This window comes from Danio rerio, chromosome 21 (genome assembly GCF_049306965.1).
Source record: "Danio rerio strain Tuebingen ecotype United States chromosome 21, GRCz12tu, whole genome shotgun sequence".
In the NCBI taxonomy this organism is placed as follows: Eukaryota; Metazoa; Chordata; class Actinopteri; order Cypriniformes; family Danionidae; genus Danio; species Danio rerio.
Genome location: NC_133196.1, coordinates 13,301,947 through 13,317,629, shown reverse-complemented (window position 1 = coordinate 13,317,629; position 15,683 = coordinate 13,301,947). Strand labels below are relative to the sequence as shown.

General features: G+C 38.2%; 2 protein-coding genes across 13 annotated transcripts in view; both read right to left on the bottom strand.

The window, feature by feature from the left end:
- Positions 1–15,683, bottom strand: part of gtf3c5 (general transcription factor IIIC, polypeptide 5) — a 678,526-nt gene that overhangs the window by 97,458 nt on the left and 565,385 nt on the right. The window lies entirely within an intron of this gene.
- ubap2a (ubiquitin associated protein 2a) overlaps positions 1–15,683 on the bottom strand; it is a 38,565-nt gene that overhangs the window by 9,726 nt on the left and 13,156 nt on the right. For 4 of the 12 annotated variants that reach the window (XM_017352809.4, XM_017352810.4, XM_005161057.6 and 1 more), the window contains exons 6-17: positions 13,977–14,054; positions 13,373–13,436; positions 13,183–13,280; positions 13,033–13,091; positions 10,885–10,955; positions 10,540–10,717; positions 10,083–10,332; positions 7,944–8,233; positions 5,657–5,850; positions 5,171–5,426; positions 3,421–3,460; positions 3,151–3,322 (exon numbers count right to left, since the gene is read on the bottom strand). In XM_017352809.4, the coding sequence (XP_017208298.1) occupies positions 3,151–3,322; positions 3,421–3,460; positions 5,171–5,426; positions 5,657–5,850; positions 7,944–8,233; positions 10,083–10,332; positions 10,540–10,717; positions 10,885–10,955; positions 13,033–13,091; positions 13,183–13,280; positions 13,373–13,436; positions 13,977–14,054 (1,750 nt within the window). Of the gene's footprint in view, positions 1–1,083; positions 1,186–2,193; positions 2,572–2,638; positions 3,323–3,420; positions 3,461–5,170; positions 5,427–5,656; positions 5,851–7,943; positions 8,234–10,082; positions 10,333–10,539; positions 10,718–10,884; positions 10,956–13,032; positions 13,092–13,182; positions 13,281–13,372; positions 13,437–13,976; positions 14,055–15,683 lie in introns of those variants that run through there. The other 8 variants (XM_017352811.4, XM_009295212.5, XM_073934843.1 and 5 more) reach the window with 5 other exon arrangements.

Sequence of the window (15,683 nt, the reverse complement as noted above, 5' to 3'; positions counted from 1 at the left end):
CATGACTTTAAGAATCGCCGACAACGTTTTCTTGGTCCACGAACTACATCTCACATCCAGACACACGCGAGAAGTGACGTGGAAATAACGCACGGTCACATAGTATATCTTTTATTATTAAATACATAATGAGAAGGAAGCCTTTAGGGGCGAGAAAATGTACTTAATATGCTCACCTGTCTTCTGAAGGGAATTAGCAATTTCTGTCAAACTGATTTCTTTTTGGATCCATTTGTGGTATTGCTTAGATGACACGTCAAAAAGACACAGATGCTTCTGCCAAATTTACACTAGTTTTTCCTCCATTTCATGGGCCCAAAAAGACCAAAAATAAGTACAACCTCCTGCTGGCCTGCACATACCGTAGTGGATGCTGCTCTCTCATCCCAAATATCTCACGGGTGCCAGCGACTCTTCTGCGATTCTCTCAGATCGTGTCTCTGATAGTTCATGCTGTGTGACTGTTACTCACATGAATGAGCACCGATTTGCCTGTGATTTCAGGCATTTGTCTACAATTTCTCAAAACCTATCAGCGAGTCAAAATCAGGGCTAAAATCATGCAGTCTCAACTCGGCATGAGAGTAAGGGTGTGGTCGGCTGCATTGCAATGTATGATCTCCAAGCCTGATTATTAACTACATACACAGTAATTGGTTAATAGAGGAGGGGTCTCTTTCAGAGATTTATCCATAGAAATATTAAGAAATAAACATTTTGCCAGATTTAAAGTCCTGTAAAATAAAAAAAAAATAATGGAAAAAAAAAAAAAAAATATATATATATATATATATATATATATATATATATATATATATATACACACACATACACACACACACATATATATAAATATATATATATATATATATATATATATATATATATATATATATATATATATATATATATATATATATATATATATAAGTTTTAAGTATTAGTTTGTCAGTTTTAAGGAGCTAGTGTGCTCCAAAACAGTGTCAAAATTTGCGTTTAGTATATAAAACTACTATAAACGACCAAAGCTTTAAAGATTTTAATATGCTAAATTTCTGTAATCAAACAAGTAAAGTACAGCTAAAAGGGTGGCACAGTGGGTAGCGCTGTCACCTCACAGCAAGAAGGTCACTAGTTCGAGCCTTAGCCGGGTCAGTTGGCATTTCTGTGTGGAGTTTGCATGTTCTTCCCATTTTGGTGTGGGTTTCCTTCGGGTGCTCTGATTTCCCCACAGTCCAAAGACATGCGCTATAGGTGAATTGGGTAAGCTAAATTGTCCATAGTGACAGTGTATGGGTGTTTTCCAGTGATAGGTTGCTGCTGCAAGGGCATCCTTAACTAGTAAGTTAGCGGTTCATTTCGCTGCGGTGACCCCTGATTAATAAAGGGACTAAGCTGAAAAGAAAAATGAATGAATAAAATGTTCAGCTAAATGTCAGCCTCTTATATGTGTGCTTCATGTAAGCAGCTGCTGAATATGAATATAAACAGCCTTTTAATAACAGAGTAGATTAATCATGGCTAGTACTAAGAAATGCAAAGGTGGTTTCTCTTTGTTAGTGAAGTGATGCATCCATGACTAATTCTACATAATACCCCCTCTACAAAAGGTGATACCTTTGGAAAAGCTATTTGTAGTCAAATGTTTCCAAATTGCTTGCATCTCAAGGATCTTCTTCAATACTGTTGATGTTTCACATATTTATGTGCACGTTTTTCAAGCTAAAGCGCTTCTTCAAAAACTCTTAAAGGGTCACGAAACACCAAAACCCATTTTTTGAGCTGTTGACAGTCGTATATGTGTCCCACACTGCTAAAAACACTATTAGGACACCTATATTTCACTAAAAAGTGTAAATTGGTTGTTTTTGCGTTATTTCAAGCAAATTTGTACTTCCTGTTTGAAACGAATTTTTGAAGCTGCGTCACGGTCATGACATAATAGCGTGTATTCCAGAGTACAGACTGGGCGTCTGTGCCAGAGTGAGTCTTATTACGTCTTACAGTGTGATGCATTAATGCATGAGTAAGGCTTGGTTCAAACCAATCAGCGCGCTCTATTGTGCAACTTCATTAATATTCATTAGTGTCACCGTGTTTACACCACAAAGACGCCACGTTGTGTTGGCAAAACAAGCGTGGAGTGTTGCTTTTATAGTTTGCTGCCGTTAAGTTTCGTTTTCATTTTCTCTCTGTGAGAGCTTATCTGGATCACGTGTGGATTAACAGTGTACGCGACGCTCGACAACAATAACTTACGTGTCTAAGGAGGATTATTGTTTACCTAAGAGCTGTTCTCATCTGCAAACGCTGAAATCTGGATTCGCTGTGAGCGACCAGTGCTCTTTGTTTATTCAGTTTGTTCGTATCTAATTAAGTTAACTATTGCACTGAGTGCAGAAATGTTAGCACCGCATTTTGTGACCGGAATAACACACGCGGCTTTCTGATGCTACCTGCCGTGTGCATCTAAGTTTCCGGGAAATGCAGTTTTTTTTTCTCTCATTCGCCGTGCGGTATCAAACATTGCATGAAAAATACACGCTTAGAGCAGTTCCTCGAATCAAATATCTCGTTTGTTGCGAGGGGCATGAATGAATTCCCTGAATGAAAGAGCCAAACTGTAGTTAAAGTCCACCATTTAATAATTTGGCAAATAATTCGACTACAGATGTCTATGTAGGTTAAACACCATCACTTTCTCCTGTCTGTGTATTTTGACTCTGAAACTCGCGCGTGCCCAAATAGACACTCCTACACCCTCCCACTTTAGTTCCTCCGACACTCCCCCCTAAACAGAGCTGGACACGCCCACTTTTCTGACTTTTTCCAAAGTAGAGGTGTGAAAACACCCTGCTGAAACGAGGGAGTTTCATGGCCCTTTAAAGCAAAAATTTGTCCCAAATTTATGTCTGACTCCCATTACTTTTAAGAGTTGCACAGGATAGTTAATTTTTTTACCTCATTATTTTCTAAATATCTCATTCTGTGTTCAACCGAAAAAAGAAACTCAAATAGGTTTTAAACAATTGTAGGCTGAGCTAATGATAGCAGATTTTGTATTTTTGGATGAACTGTTCCTTTAAATTAACAATGAGTAGCCTTAAGATGCTTTGAGAATATAAGCCCTGTAGTAGTACACAAAAGTACCTGCTGAGCGGAGGTAAACTGGCGGAGGACAGCTCAGATGCCAGGCTGGGCAAAGCAGAGCTGTGTGGTGTAACAGAAGAGGGCAGCAGCGAGGATGGGGCAGATGGAGCAACACTTGTGTTGCTAACCAGAGAGGGGGACTCTTGTTTTGGAGTGGAGGAACTCGATGTGGCTGATGGAGAAGACATATGCATCATATACTGCACAAATAAAGCAGGTAAAGTCCATAAACGTAATTCACAAAAAGGAAGTTAAATGAGTTTGACTTACTGTCTAAAGCAGCAGAGGTCCTCGCACCATTGAAACCGTTCTGTCAGAGATGCAAGCAAAGTGCATTGAATCAATTACAGTAGTTGATTGACGAAACATCATAAAAGCTTGTACACTACCATTATTTAAAATAGCAAATTTTAATGCATTTAAAAATTAAGTTTCCTTCTGTGATGGCGAGCTGAATTTTAATTGCCAGTTTCATTTTCAAATATATATATATATATATATATATATATATATATATATATATATATATATATATATATATATATATATATATATAGCAAGTGTAATAAAAGCAGATGTAATAATATAATATTGTGTATTAGCATTACACAACAATTTCAATTCACATGAAATGTAGAGTGTTGACTTTCACATTGCACATCCATCAATGTGACTATTGCAGATTCACATATTGGGAAATGGATGCTAAACGATATATTTTGCAGCCCTAGTTTATAGGGTTATATCTGCAAAAATGTAACAATTTTATAATTTACACTACTGTAATAAAGTAATATAAAGTGAAAATAAATGAGTGAAAATAATAAAAAGTGAAAAATAAACCATTACAATGAAAGTTTATGAACATCAGGGGCCTCATGTATCAACGCTGCATACGCACACAAACTTTGCGTACGCCAGGTTTCACGTTTGGATTTATTAACGATGAACTGAACGTGGGAATGTGCGCAGCTCCACGGCAGCTTTATGGCTGGTGTACGCACATTTTTTGTGCGTGTCTGTTTTATTTCCATTGGCGACTCTTAGGGACAGTTGTGTTAAATTGCTCTCTACAAAGTGTCTGAGCCTTGCAATGGCAGCTGTATGAGACAGGTTCATCTAGCAGGTATATAAGGTTTCCATACCATACAGTTGACCAGCCAAACATTGCGCAAATTGCAGCGGTCGCCTGTTTTCCCAATGTAATCTGAGCAATCTACTGCACGCACATTGCTATAAAGGCACCATCTGAAGATGAATTTGCATGCGTGAATCAGAAACTTTTCCATTCAATAAATGTGCAAATAAAATATGACGCACAGACTTATTAATGATTCCTACTTGTCTTTCTACTTGCCAAAGTAGAGTCATTAGCATATTCATACGGGGGATGAGGCAGGGAGGGGTTTTGTGCTCGTGCATGTTGCGCTCAGTTTCACGTTCATTCGGATGTACAAAAGAATATGCGTGAGATTCGGCGTACGCAGTGTTTCATACATCTGAATTTTTTTCTGCGTACGCACATTTACAGCTTTGTGCGTACGCAATGTTTTAGTATGATTTCCACGCAAGTCTTCGTACATGAGGACCCAGGTGTTTTTAAGACCTGTTTAAATATTTTAAAGAAGTTTAAAGCATTTGGGCTTTATATTTGTAGCTTTAACAAAGATTAATAACATTTAATTATTAATATAATAAGACTATACAGCTTTATTGTACATTTGATTAGTTTGTTTTTGTTAGTAAATACTGTTAGACTGCTTCATTTGTATATTTGCTCTACTGCATTCATCTATGCTTGATTTTATGAAGATGCACTCCCCCACAAAATCATCCCAATTAATGGAAAGTTATTCTATTTTCACCAATAGAGCTATTCAAGTTATCTTGTGAAATATCGCAATATAATATAGCAATGTACGTTTTTTTCCCCCTAATGTCATGCAGCCCTACTATAAACAGAATTTTCAAGTGTTGATTTTCATCGCTTTATAGCTATAACATCTTAAATTGCACCCACTGTCACAGGTCCAGAAGGCTCCTTGCTCTGTGAAAAGGTCAGTCTTGAGTGAGGAGCCACACCGCAGTCAAAGCTGTTCCCCGCCGATGATGCAGCGGACGAGGAAGAGGAGGAAGAGGAGGACGAGGGAGCTGTGGCCGAGCTGGGGGTGCTGTGGGACGGGGCGAGGCTTGGGAGAGGGACTGAGGGAGAGGGGTAGATGCTGTCAGAAGAGGCCAGAGGCAGCAGCAAAGGGACCGGACTGCTCAGAGATTCACTGCAGGGGAGATCATGGGAAACAGATTAGCATGCAGATCGGAGAGTTGTTGTTCTTTTTAAAGCTAAAGAGAGTATAATGGTTTGAAAGACATGCTCTGAGAGATTTAGGAACATCAGCAAAACAAGATGTCCACTGCTCAAAGAAAAAGAAAAAGCACTTCAATTTAATTTAGACTTCACCAAGTACTATTATGTGTCCATTATAGCTACATTTTAACCCAGACTGACCTGATTGGTTTAGAGTAAAGGCTGCTTTGTGACTGAGAAACTACTGCAGTCTCTCTTATGGGTTCACTGCTGCAGTTCTCCGATTGGCTGAAGTCCGGCAGGGCAGATTCTGAACCAAAGTCCAGGGCACCAAACTGCACATTGAGACCAGACACATCTGCTGAGCCAGGCATCTCTACTGCAGACGCGGGGATCTGGATGTGCACAAAGACATGAATGTAAATACAGGCAGTACATGCTGATAAAACATCAGTTCAATTATTTTGACCATTGACATTATGACCCTCTTTTATGAGGTCATTAAGTTGTTTTACATTTTATTTAGCAAGAACTGGACTGGTCCAAAAAAACTGTTTCTTTAGCACCAAATAACCACATAAGAATGAGATTTAAAAATCATATTGGCTGAAAATTCAATAAAAGTATTATATTATTATTATTAGAAACATCTCTCAAAAAATGTCCAAAGACCGCCCGCACGCCCGCACGCACACACGGACACACACACACACCATATTTTAAACGGAAGTAAACAAAAAAATAATTATGTGATCCATCAAATAATATATACAATTTTTGGAAAAATAAACTAAACTAACGTAAAAATTCAAGCAATTTCCTAAAACAGGAGCAACTCATCTGTGCATTTTCTTCTCAATTACCTTGCTTTCTCCTTGACTATGTCATCGACGATTTTGCACAACACATTAAAGGGTCACGAAACGCCAAAACACATTTTTTAAAATTTTGACAGTCATATGTCCCACGCTGCTAAAATCACTATTAGGTCACATTTATTTCACAAAGAAGTGGTTGTTTTTGCATTATTCGAGCAAATTCGTTCCTCTGGTTCAAAAAGCAATTTAGAAGCTCCGTCACAGTGATGAGATCATTGTGTGAATTCCAGCCTGGAAATTAGATGTCTGTAGCAGCCGGTACAACGTGATGTCTTTGAGCTTTCATCATTAATCCAAGAGATAGATTTGATTCAAAACAATCAGCGCACTCTATTGTGAATGAGGTGCAAACTTCATTAATAGGCATGATGGCTTCAAAGACTGTTTTTAGCTGTTACAATATTTAGACATTAGAGAAACGCCAAAACCGCAATTAAAACAATTGGGAAAAAAAATAATTGTTTGGAGACATGGGTTGTCAGTGTTGCGTTCTTAAATGTGCTGCAATTAAGGTTTTGTTTTTAATTCCCGCTATGAGAATGCAGCTGGACTAATGTGTGGATAACAGTGGTCTGCTAACACGCAACAAAAAAATATGTTTGTAAGAATATTTTTTTTTACCCTAGAGCTTTTCACATCTAGAAATGGTAAAATCCGGATTTGCTGCTCGTCTCCTTTTAAAAAGGACGCATTTCCAGTTCATGTTGATTATCCTGTCTGTACTGATTTGGTAAGTGTGCGATGAGTGTTCTTTGTTTATGTTTATTCAGATGGCAAAATTAGTTTGTATCGTCAGCAGTACTCTAGTTTTTAAAGACAAAACCTGACTAAGTTTACAGTACGTTAATATCGCTACAATATCATGGACTAAAAGATCTGCTGTAAATGCTGCTCTTTGAATGTAAACATGTAAACACCTTAAACTATTACCGTCGTGTAGGATTTTTGCCGCATTTTGTGACAGGATCATCTATACACACAGCTTTTTGACGCTATCTAACAAGTGCATCTATGTTACTGAGAAATGCAAGCGTTTTTTTTCTCCCATTAGGCATGCGGTACCAAACATTCCAATAAAACAACACTCTTCCAGCAGTTCCGCGCATCCAATACCTCGATTGCAATGTAGGGCATGCATGAAATGTAACTGAATAAAAGTGAAAGTGCCAAACTGCAGTTAAAGTAGACAAATTAAGAATTTGCCAAATAATTCGATGACTGATGTTCATGTAAACATGGTCACTGTCTTTCTCCCCTGCATCTGTGTTTATTTTGCCTCTGTGAAAATCAGCGTGTGCTCAAACAGAAACTCTCCTTTTCATGCAAATCCTTCCCTCTTTCGCCACTCCACCCTAAACAAAGGTGGACTCACCCACTTTCCTGACCTTTTTTTAAACTAGAGGTGTGAAAACACCCTGCTGGGACAGGGGGGTTTCATGGCCCTTTAAGCTCTATCCCACAATCTTTTGGACTGAAAGTTTCAATGAACCCTGACAGTGCAAGTAAAATAGTTGAAGGTAATTTTATGTATGCTTATTTCATGTATGCTTAAATAGCATGGCCATCACACAATCTTACAGTGCATGTTTGTGTTTCAGATGTCGGGTCACCTTGGAAGTGGGAGGTATCCGTCGCTTTTGAGTCTTTATCTGCCGCTGCTGTGTGCTGCTGCCCTGAGAGTCGCCTGTCTGTGAGGGGGCCATCGAGGGCCCATCACGGTGCTGAGAAGGTTCTGGCGCTTTCGGAAAGGCTTCCAGTGTGCCCTGGGCAGTCGATGGGGTACTTAAAGGGGGAGGGCTGGGCTGCCTGGCAAGAGGCCCCGTGTGGGTCAGGGAGCTTTGCTGCCGCTGGGCGAGTTGGCTTAGCACCAAAGATGGCTCTGGCTGCATTTGAAACTCTCCTGCAGTGCACAAAGTGAAAATGTTTTGCATGCAGTGTAAAGAAGTTCAGAGAAATTAACTGATTATTTTAAAATGTATGAACTAAATTAAATGTGTTGATTTACACTTAAAAAAAAAATCAGTTTTCCTTCATTGTGTTATGATGAATGTCTTATCTCTGCATGTGTCTGTATTATTTTTTAGTTAGTTTGTATTTATTACTTTTATTATTTTTGCTATTATAATAATTAGCTTTTATTTTGTGATTTATAATGTGTGCTACTCATTGGCCGTTGATTAATTAATAACAATGTTAATAGGTTGTTTTCAATGACATGGTTCTTATGACACGCAAAATTCAGATGGAGGGCAGGAAGTAAACTTCTGAATGGGAGACAGGAAAATCAGAGGAAAAATCCGTATTTTTGTGATTTATACCATATTTCAAAGGAAGTATAAATAGAAAATAACCACATATGTTGGGCATGATCTTTATATCATGAAGAGGGGCGAGTTTTCGACTGAACTAAAATATATTTGCCTGTCATCGAGGCAGTAGCAATTACTTTAAAAATACTATAGTAAATACTAGAGTGTTTAGAAGCATACTATAGATAATTACTTGAATTTAACTATCATAGTATTTTTTTATTTTAGAGGGTTTCACCTTTATTTGATAAGACAGTAGAGAATTGACAGGAAAGCATGGGAGCAGAGAGAGGGAAAGCATTAGCATAGGACCACAAGGCGAAATCGAACTCGGGTCGCCGCGAGCACCAGAGTGCATGTGTCGACGCACTAACCACTACACCATTGGCGCGACACTATCATAGTAATTTTTAGTCTATAGTGTAGAATAGTAAGTTTTCTAAACTATGATCACAAAGCACCACAGTTTACACTAAGATTACAGTGTTTATTACAGTTGATCAGTTTACTATGCTACAGTATTCAGTAGTATTCATTAAAAAAAGAGTTGTACACATTATACACTTTACTATGTGGTTCAAAAACAAGTTTATTTTGAATTACTATAGTTTTTCCCCATGCAGATATCACCAGACATCACGAAATAGCAGATAGAAGCATACAAAAGTGTGAACACATAGTCTACATTTTTATTGATTTATTTTTGTAAGGGGGGAAAAAGTGTTCCGCAATAATAACTGTCTAGTTTTGTTGCAAGGGTTCCATTTCTTTTATGTTTTGTCGATGAACTTGCCATTAACAAACATTTACTGCTGCTGCTGCACATCTAGATGGTCACTTTACAGTTGGTTATTCTGCCGAAACACCAGTAAAGACTTGGGTTATCGCAAACAAGACAGAGATTTCATTGCAGCGATTGCATGGTAGGGTATGTTATGTGTGGTGGTTGTATCTAATTTTTAAATAATAAATATTTAATCACATAGCTAGACCTGCATATAATCTTCATTAGTGCTGTCAAACGAATTATCGCGTTCAAAAAAAGTTTGTACACATGGATGTATTGAATAAATGTTGATAACAGGCTGCCTTTTCTTCCGTTTTTTGCCAGTTTCTTGAACTTTACCCCCTTTATAAGCTAAAACTTTTGGAAGTCTATAAAAGCTGTACGGCATTTCTTATTTTGGCCGATTTAAACAATTATAAACAACATAAAACAGAAACATTTTGATGTTCTGATAGCAATTCCTATGTAGAAGAACCACTTCCTGCCCTCCATCTGAATTTCAAGAGTCATTAATGACTTCATGTGAAAGCAACCTAAAAACATCATTAAAAAATGAAAGTGTAGAAATCTTTAATGTGAACCACTTAGGTGTGTTCACTGCAGAGCAACAACGTTTCAAGTATGAACTAGTATAAAAGACCTGTAACACTCACGACTGAATTGGGAGGGGAGGGAAGTAGAGCTCTGTGTTCCAGGAGGTTTGATGTCCCAGGAGGAGGAGGGGACAGACATCCCCGTCCCCACCAGCCCCCCTACAGGGGTGCAGTTGGTCCCTGTGCTAGAGGGCTGGGAGGTAAGCTGCCCAAGACCAGGCCCCTTCAGCTGTTCCAGTATTTGCTGCCCAGCCGTCTGCCCGAGTTTTGGACCACCCAGCTCTCCAAAACCAGAACCCAAAACAGAGGACTGAAGAAATACACAAAAGCAAGGTGCCATCAGAAAACCCATTCAGATATCAATATACACACACTAGTGGCACACAACTAACTAGAAAGAAAAATTAAATAAAATAAAAAAACAGCATAGCAACAACATTCACATGGGTCACTGCGATTCATGCTGAAGAAAAGCAGCTCTGTATGTGCTATAAATCAGGCCTGTGGATCATCTCACCAGGGTGGCATGTGTGTAGCTGTTGGAGCCAGCAGGTGTGCCTCCGTTTCGAGCAGGCTGGTGGTGGGAGTTGGTGAAGACCAGACTGTGGCCAAGCCCCTGAGAGGAGCCCACGGCCTTGAGACCTCCCACCTCCTCTCGGTCCACAGGCTTCTGCAGCAGAGTTGACAGATCCAGGCTGCAACAAAACCCACAATACGGTCAGTTAAATAAGCACAAGGCATCATTATCAAGATGTATCTGCTGTAACAACCACATGATTGGAAATAAAGAATAGTTTTCTCAAAGTTTGCCTTTGCTGAACTCAGACTTATAAAATGAGAACAGAAGGGCTAAACGTATTACCTTTGGCCAGGTGTGATGTGGTTCTCAGTTGGAGGTGCACAAGAGGAAGTGAACACTTTGGTCTCAGAGAGCTTTGGAGATATATAAAAAGGGCCAGTTAGTGTTTTTATTTGGTGGTAGAAATTAGTGTTGACACGATACTGGAATTCGATACCAATCAGTACTGGAATTTTAAAAACTTTGTTAAGCACCTTAAAAACATCCTTTAGCACGTTCTTAAACAGCGCTGATTTGCCATTGTGTTCATGTTCTCAACAGAAATAACTGTGATTTGCCGTGAAGGTCATCAGTTTACTGAACTCACCGCTGTTTACTGAGTGTAACCACAGATATAGGGACACTGGAGTGTTTCAGTCACGTCGATCAGCTGGTTTGTCTATAAGCTGACATACAAGTGATCCGCTGATTAAGTGGCTTTAAATTGCTCAAGTGTCTCTGTATGGGTGGTTTCACTCAGTATACAGCAGTGAGCTCGGTGAATCGATGACATTCACGGCCAATCACAGACTTTTTTGTTGAGCATGTGAACACAATGGCAAATCAGGGCTGTTTAAGAGTGTGCTCCACAGCGCTTAAATGTTCACGGGAAATGGACTTTAAAATTTCAGTACTGATTGGTACCGAATTCCAGTATCGTGAAAACCCTAGTAGAAATACACTAAATGAACACAGTGATTATAGTTCAAAATAATACAAATAATTAAAAAAAATTCAATTAAATGATTATATTAAACTAATTTCAATTCAAGTAATTCACAATAATTGTTTCAAAGTAGCTTTACAAAACATGCACATTACTTTATAACAATAATCAAAATCTTAAAAGTTAAGGTTATTGGTTACCAAAATTTTATTAATCACTAAAAACGTTAACTAATAACTAATAGCTTTTGACAGTTAAAGTTAATATAAGCATAGTTATAGTTGTTTTCCTTGAACAGGGGTCTCAAACTGCCGGCCTGCCCTACTCCTCTCTACAGCCCGCATCTGACATCAAAATTATAACAAGATTTAACCCGGCAAAACAAGTATTGTTGAACCTTTACCATTGTTGTGCAGTCGTGTCTAGCCACTTATGGTTTTGACCCGCCACCTATTAAAGTCCTGCATTTAGATTAGTTTTATTTTCCTTTTCACTCAGTGTACGGTCGAGAGTAACACACATGCGTTTTATTTCTGTGGCTGATTTAAATGTTAAAATATTTATCGGCTTTATTTTGTCAAAAGCTCTATCTTTGTAAATATTCAAGGTTCGTTTGATTATTACCAGTTTTATAACACTTGTATTTTGCTGTATATACACCTCTTCATGGCTTACACGTTATGTTGGTGGTGTTAATATAATAATTTTGCTAACATTCAATTCAAATGGTCTCTAATAGATTTTCCTCATGTGCTTATTAAGATTTGCATTAAAATTATTTACATTAGTAAAATTGTAATGCTGGTTGAATTGAAGTAATGTAAACATGTACATACTTTTACCCTTTTACTTGTAAATAAAGATACTGAAAGAACAATTTGCAGTAAAGTCACTTAAGTTAACCAAACTGCTTTTTGCTGCTATTGGGACAATGCAATTGGTTGGGACAGAATAACAATTATTCTGCCTATTATTTGTAGTATTTTCAAAGCAATTTAAACTACTCCATCAATATATACAACAAAAAACTAAAAGCTCGAGTTTTGACTCCATATACTCTGGAAGAATGACTGACTGAGTGTGTGTCCAACGCTTGGCCATACAAACAACAACCACAGATATATTTCAGCAGCTGATGTGTGACACGATAAACATGCTGATTTGCATTATCACTGGTGACAGGTAATGCTTGGAAAATAAACGTCATGTCTGTTGTCCTAAGATGCATCAATTATGCCACATTTCCACTTTTTTCTTGTGACTCGAATGTTAAAATGGCCCTCCTATGAATTGTCAGTCACTGAAATGGCCCCCCGTCAATTTGAGTTTGAGACCCTGTCCTTGAATATTAAAAAAATATTTCAATTCAATAAAATATTTATTATTTGTTTACTATAGTATGAACTTTTCTCATATATGTATAAACCATGTCTTTTCAGGCTTATTAATTTCAAGCTCGGCAAATCCCATAATGCACAGGAGGTTAATAATAGAGCATGACTCACACTCACATCTTCACTCCAGTCTTCAGCTGCCCACTCGTCCAGAGTGTTCTGCCATGCCACTGAACAGAATGTGTCAGAAAAAGAAAAGAGATGAGAGCGGGCCAAAGGATTGTGGGGAAATAAGCTGTAGTTAATAAAGCCGCATCTCACCTGTCCCATCTGTAGTGTCATTGGCCCCTGTCTCCCACACATCAGCATGTGAGTTTGATGTCCCACTGTCTGTGGTGTAGTCTGCAGGGTTAAAGGTCCTGGAAAAGAACAAACAGAGATCTTAGGTGGCTGTTGCATGAGATTGACAACTGCTTCTTGGTTATAACAACACAAAAAAAAGAATTCTCACCCCATGCCCTGTGCTGTAAACCTGCTGGTAGCCGGAGCCCGACCTCTGCCTCGACCTCCAGACACTGAGGAACGAGACAAAATCAAATATCATGAGCTCTAGATTGACCTATGAGTTCTTACAAGTTGACCAATGGTTATATTTTTTCAAAGTATTGCATCTTGAAGATCTTTAGAGCTTCAATAGAGAAGATGTGACTACTCGGAGAAGGTTTTAATGCAGTGTTGACAGCCTATAGCTGCTTTAACTGTCAGGCTGTTAGTGGGCTAAAAGCTAATTCATCTCCTTTAAAGCACCAGCACTACTGACATCAAAGCACTGTGTTCAGCAATAAAACAACAGTGACTGTTAGATGTCAAATCAACTGATTTGAGTAACATTCTCCTTTCAGTTTAAAACACTTGTTTAGTCTAGGTTGTCAGTCACCCTATTGTAAAAAAACAACAACATCATCATCTAATCGTGTCTAATGGACAAAATCATATTTACTCTGGCAATCACTAATACAGAAGATACAAATGATAGAATTTCCAAGTGTAATTGCTGCTAATAAAGTCAACTGATGTGAAAGACAGAGACATGTTTACATTGAGTGTGTGTTTACCTCTCCCTCTTCCCCTACGCCCTCGGTCAGCACCTCTCTCAACAGGAGCAGGGTCCACACCATTCTCTTCAGTCCTTGCTATATAAATAACAAGAGATCACGAATGAGCCTTTCAGAACCTACTCACACATATGAATGCAGCGATTATAGATTTTGGTTGTATGATTACAGTCGGAGAAATATCACGGTTATTATGAATTTTATGCATTCATTCATTTTAAAACACTTCTAGTTTAGTAAATCAGTGTTTTTTTATTGCATCTTTTTATTAACATTTAAACTATTAATCACAAAACACATTGAAACACACCAACAGACAATGCCCATTTTAACAATGCAAAGCTAAAGAAAATAATTAATTAATTAATTAGCAGAATACGTAGATACATGCATAATAAAGTTACAATAAATAAATAATAGCATAATAGCAATGATAATAATAAGAAAATTAATAAAGAAAAAAAAAAGAAAAAAAACATATAAAGATAAAATAATAATGAAATAAAATATATAAATTTAATTATGACATTCCATAACTGAAAATGCAGCTTAAAGAAACATCCATAAGGTCTAAGTAGTAAGGAGTCCAGACTTGATGAAAAGCCTCAGTGGACATATGAATGACACAGGTAAAAAATTCTAAAGGAATTATTTCCCTAATAATATTGCGCCAAATCACAGTGTTTTTTATTGTGGCTCAGTAACTAAATAATAAAGCATAATATAATAATAAAAAACAAACAATAGTTCATTTCTTCTCTGACTTACAAATAAGTTTAAAAAGGTTTTTGTCATTTAACCACGAGTAATAACTTTACACTGAAAATAAATGAAAAAACAATGAATAAAAAAACTAATAAATAAGAATAAATAAAAATTGTATTTGTCTAATGTAAATGTAAGCTACATATTAGCTAGGGCTGCACAATATATCGTTTTAGCATCGATAATCAAAATGTGATCATTCGCAATAGTCACATTGTGAGTATCCGCAATGCTGAATTTGTGTGTGTGAATGTGTGAGGGTTTAAACCAATGACTGTAAAAAATATGGACGACGCGACAGCCCCTTTTCCCATTGAACGCCTTGAGGGCAAAACGCCTGCTTGAGGGGCACAAACTGTCACAAAAGACTGCTGAAATTGGAGCCTTGACATGCGCAGAAGGACTGTCTGATGGAGCCAGAGGAGGAGCTGCGAAAATGAGCGGAGTCGAGCTTCCAACCAAAAGCTTTATGTAAAATCAACCACGCCCCCCGAACTTCTCAGCATGCGTTTGCTGTCATATCAACACAAATGGATGTAATAACGTTAACAAATATGAGGGTTTTATATATTAATTCGCGCCAGCTCCGGGCCGCAGCGCAACTCGCGGCGTCGCGGGCTGATTCCGGCTCGCATGCTGCAGTGCCGGCTCGCTCGGCCGCCGCATCTGGCTCGATTGACTCGGGCTGGAATCGGGCAGTGAGTCCAGGCATCCGGAGTAGGTCCAGCAGAGGTAGTCAGTCTGAGCTCTGAGGGGTAAGTCTCCGGCAGGCGAGAATCTAGCTGGAACTGGACCGAGTGTATTTTGCTATCTGGGTGGCTAGGCGTACGTGTATCAGCAAACTAATAAAGCCCGAAAAAAGCCCTGACCTTAGCGAGTAAACAGTGTTCCACCAGTATCATGTATGACAGAAACTATAGTTTACTGCTGAACTCATTTTGT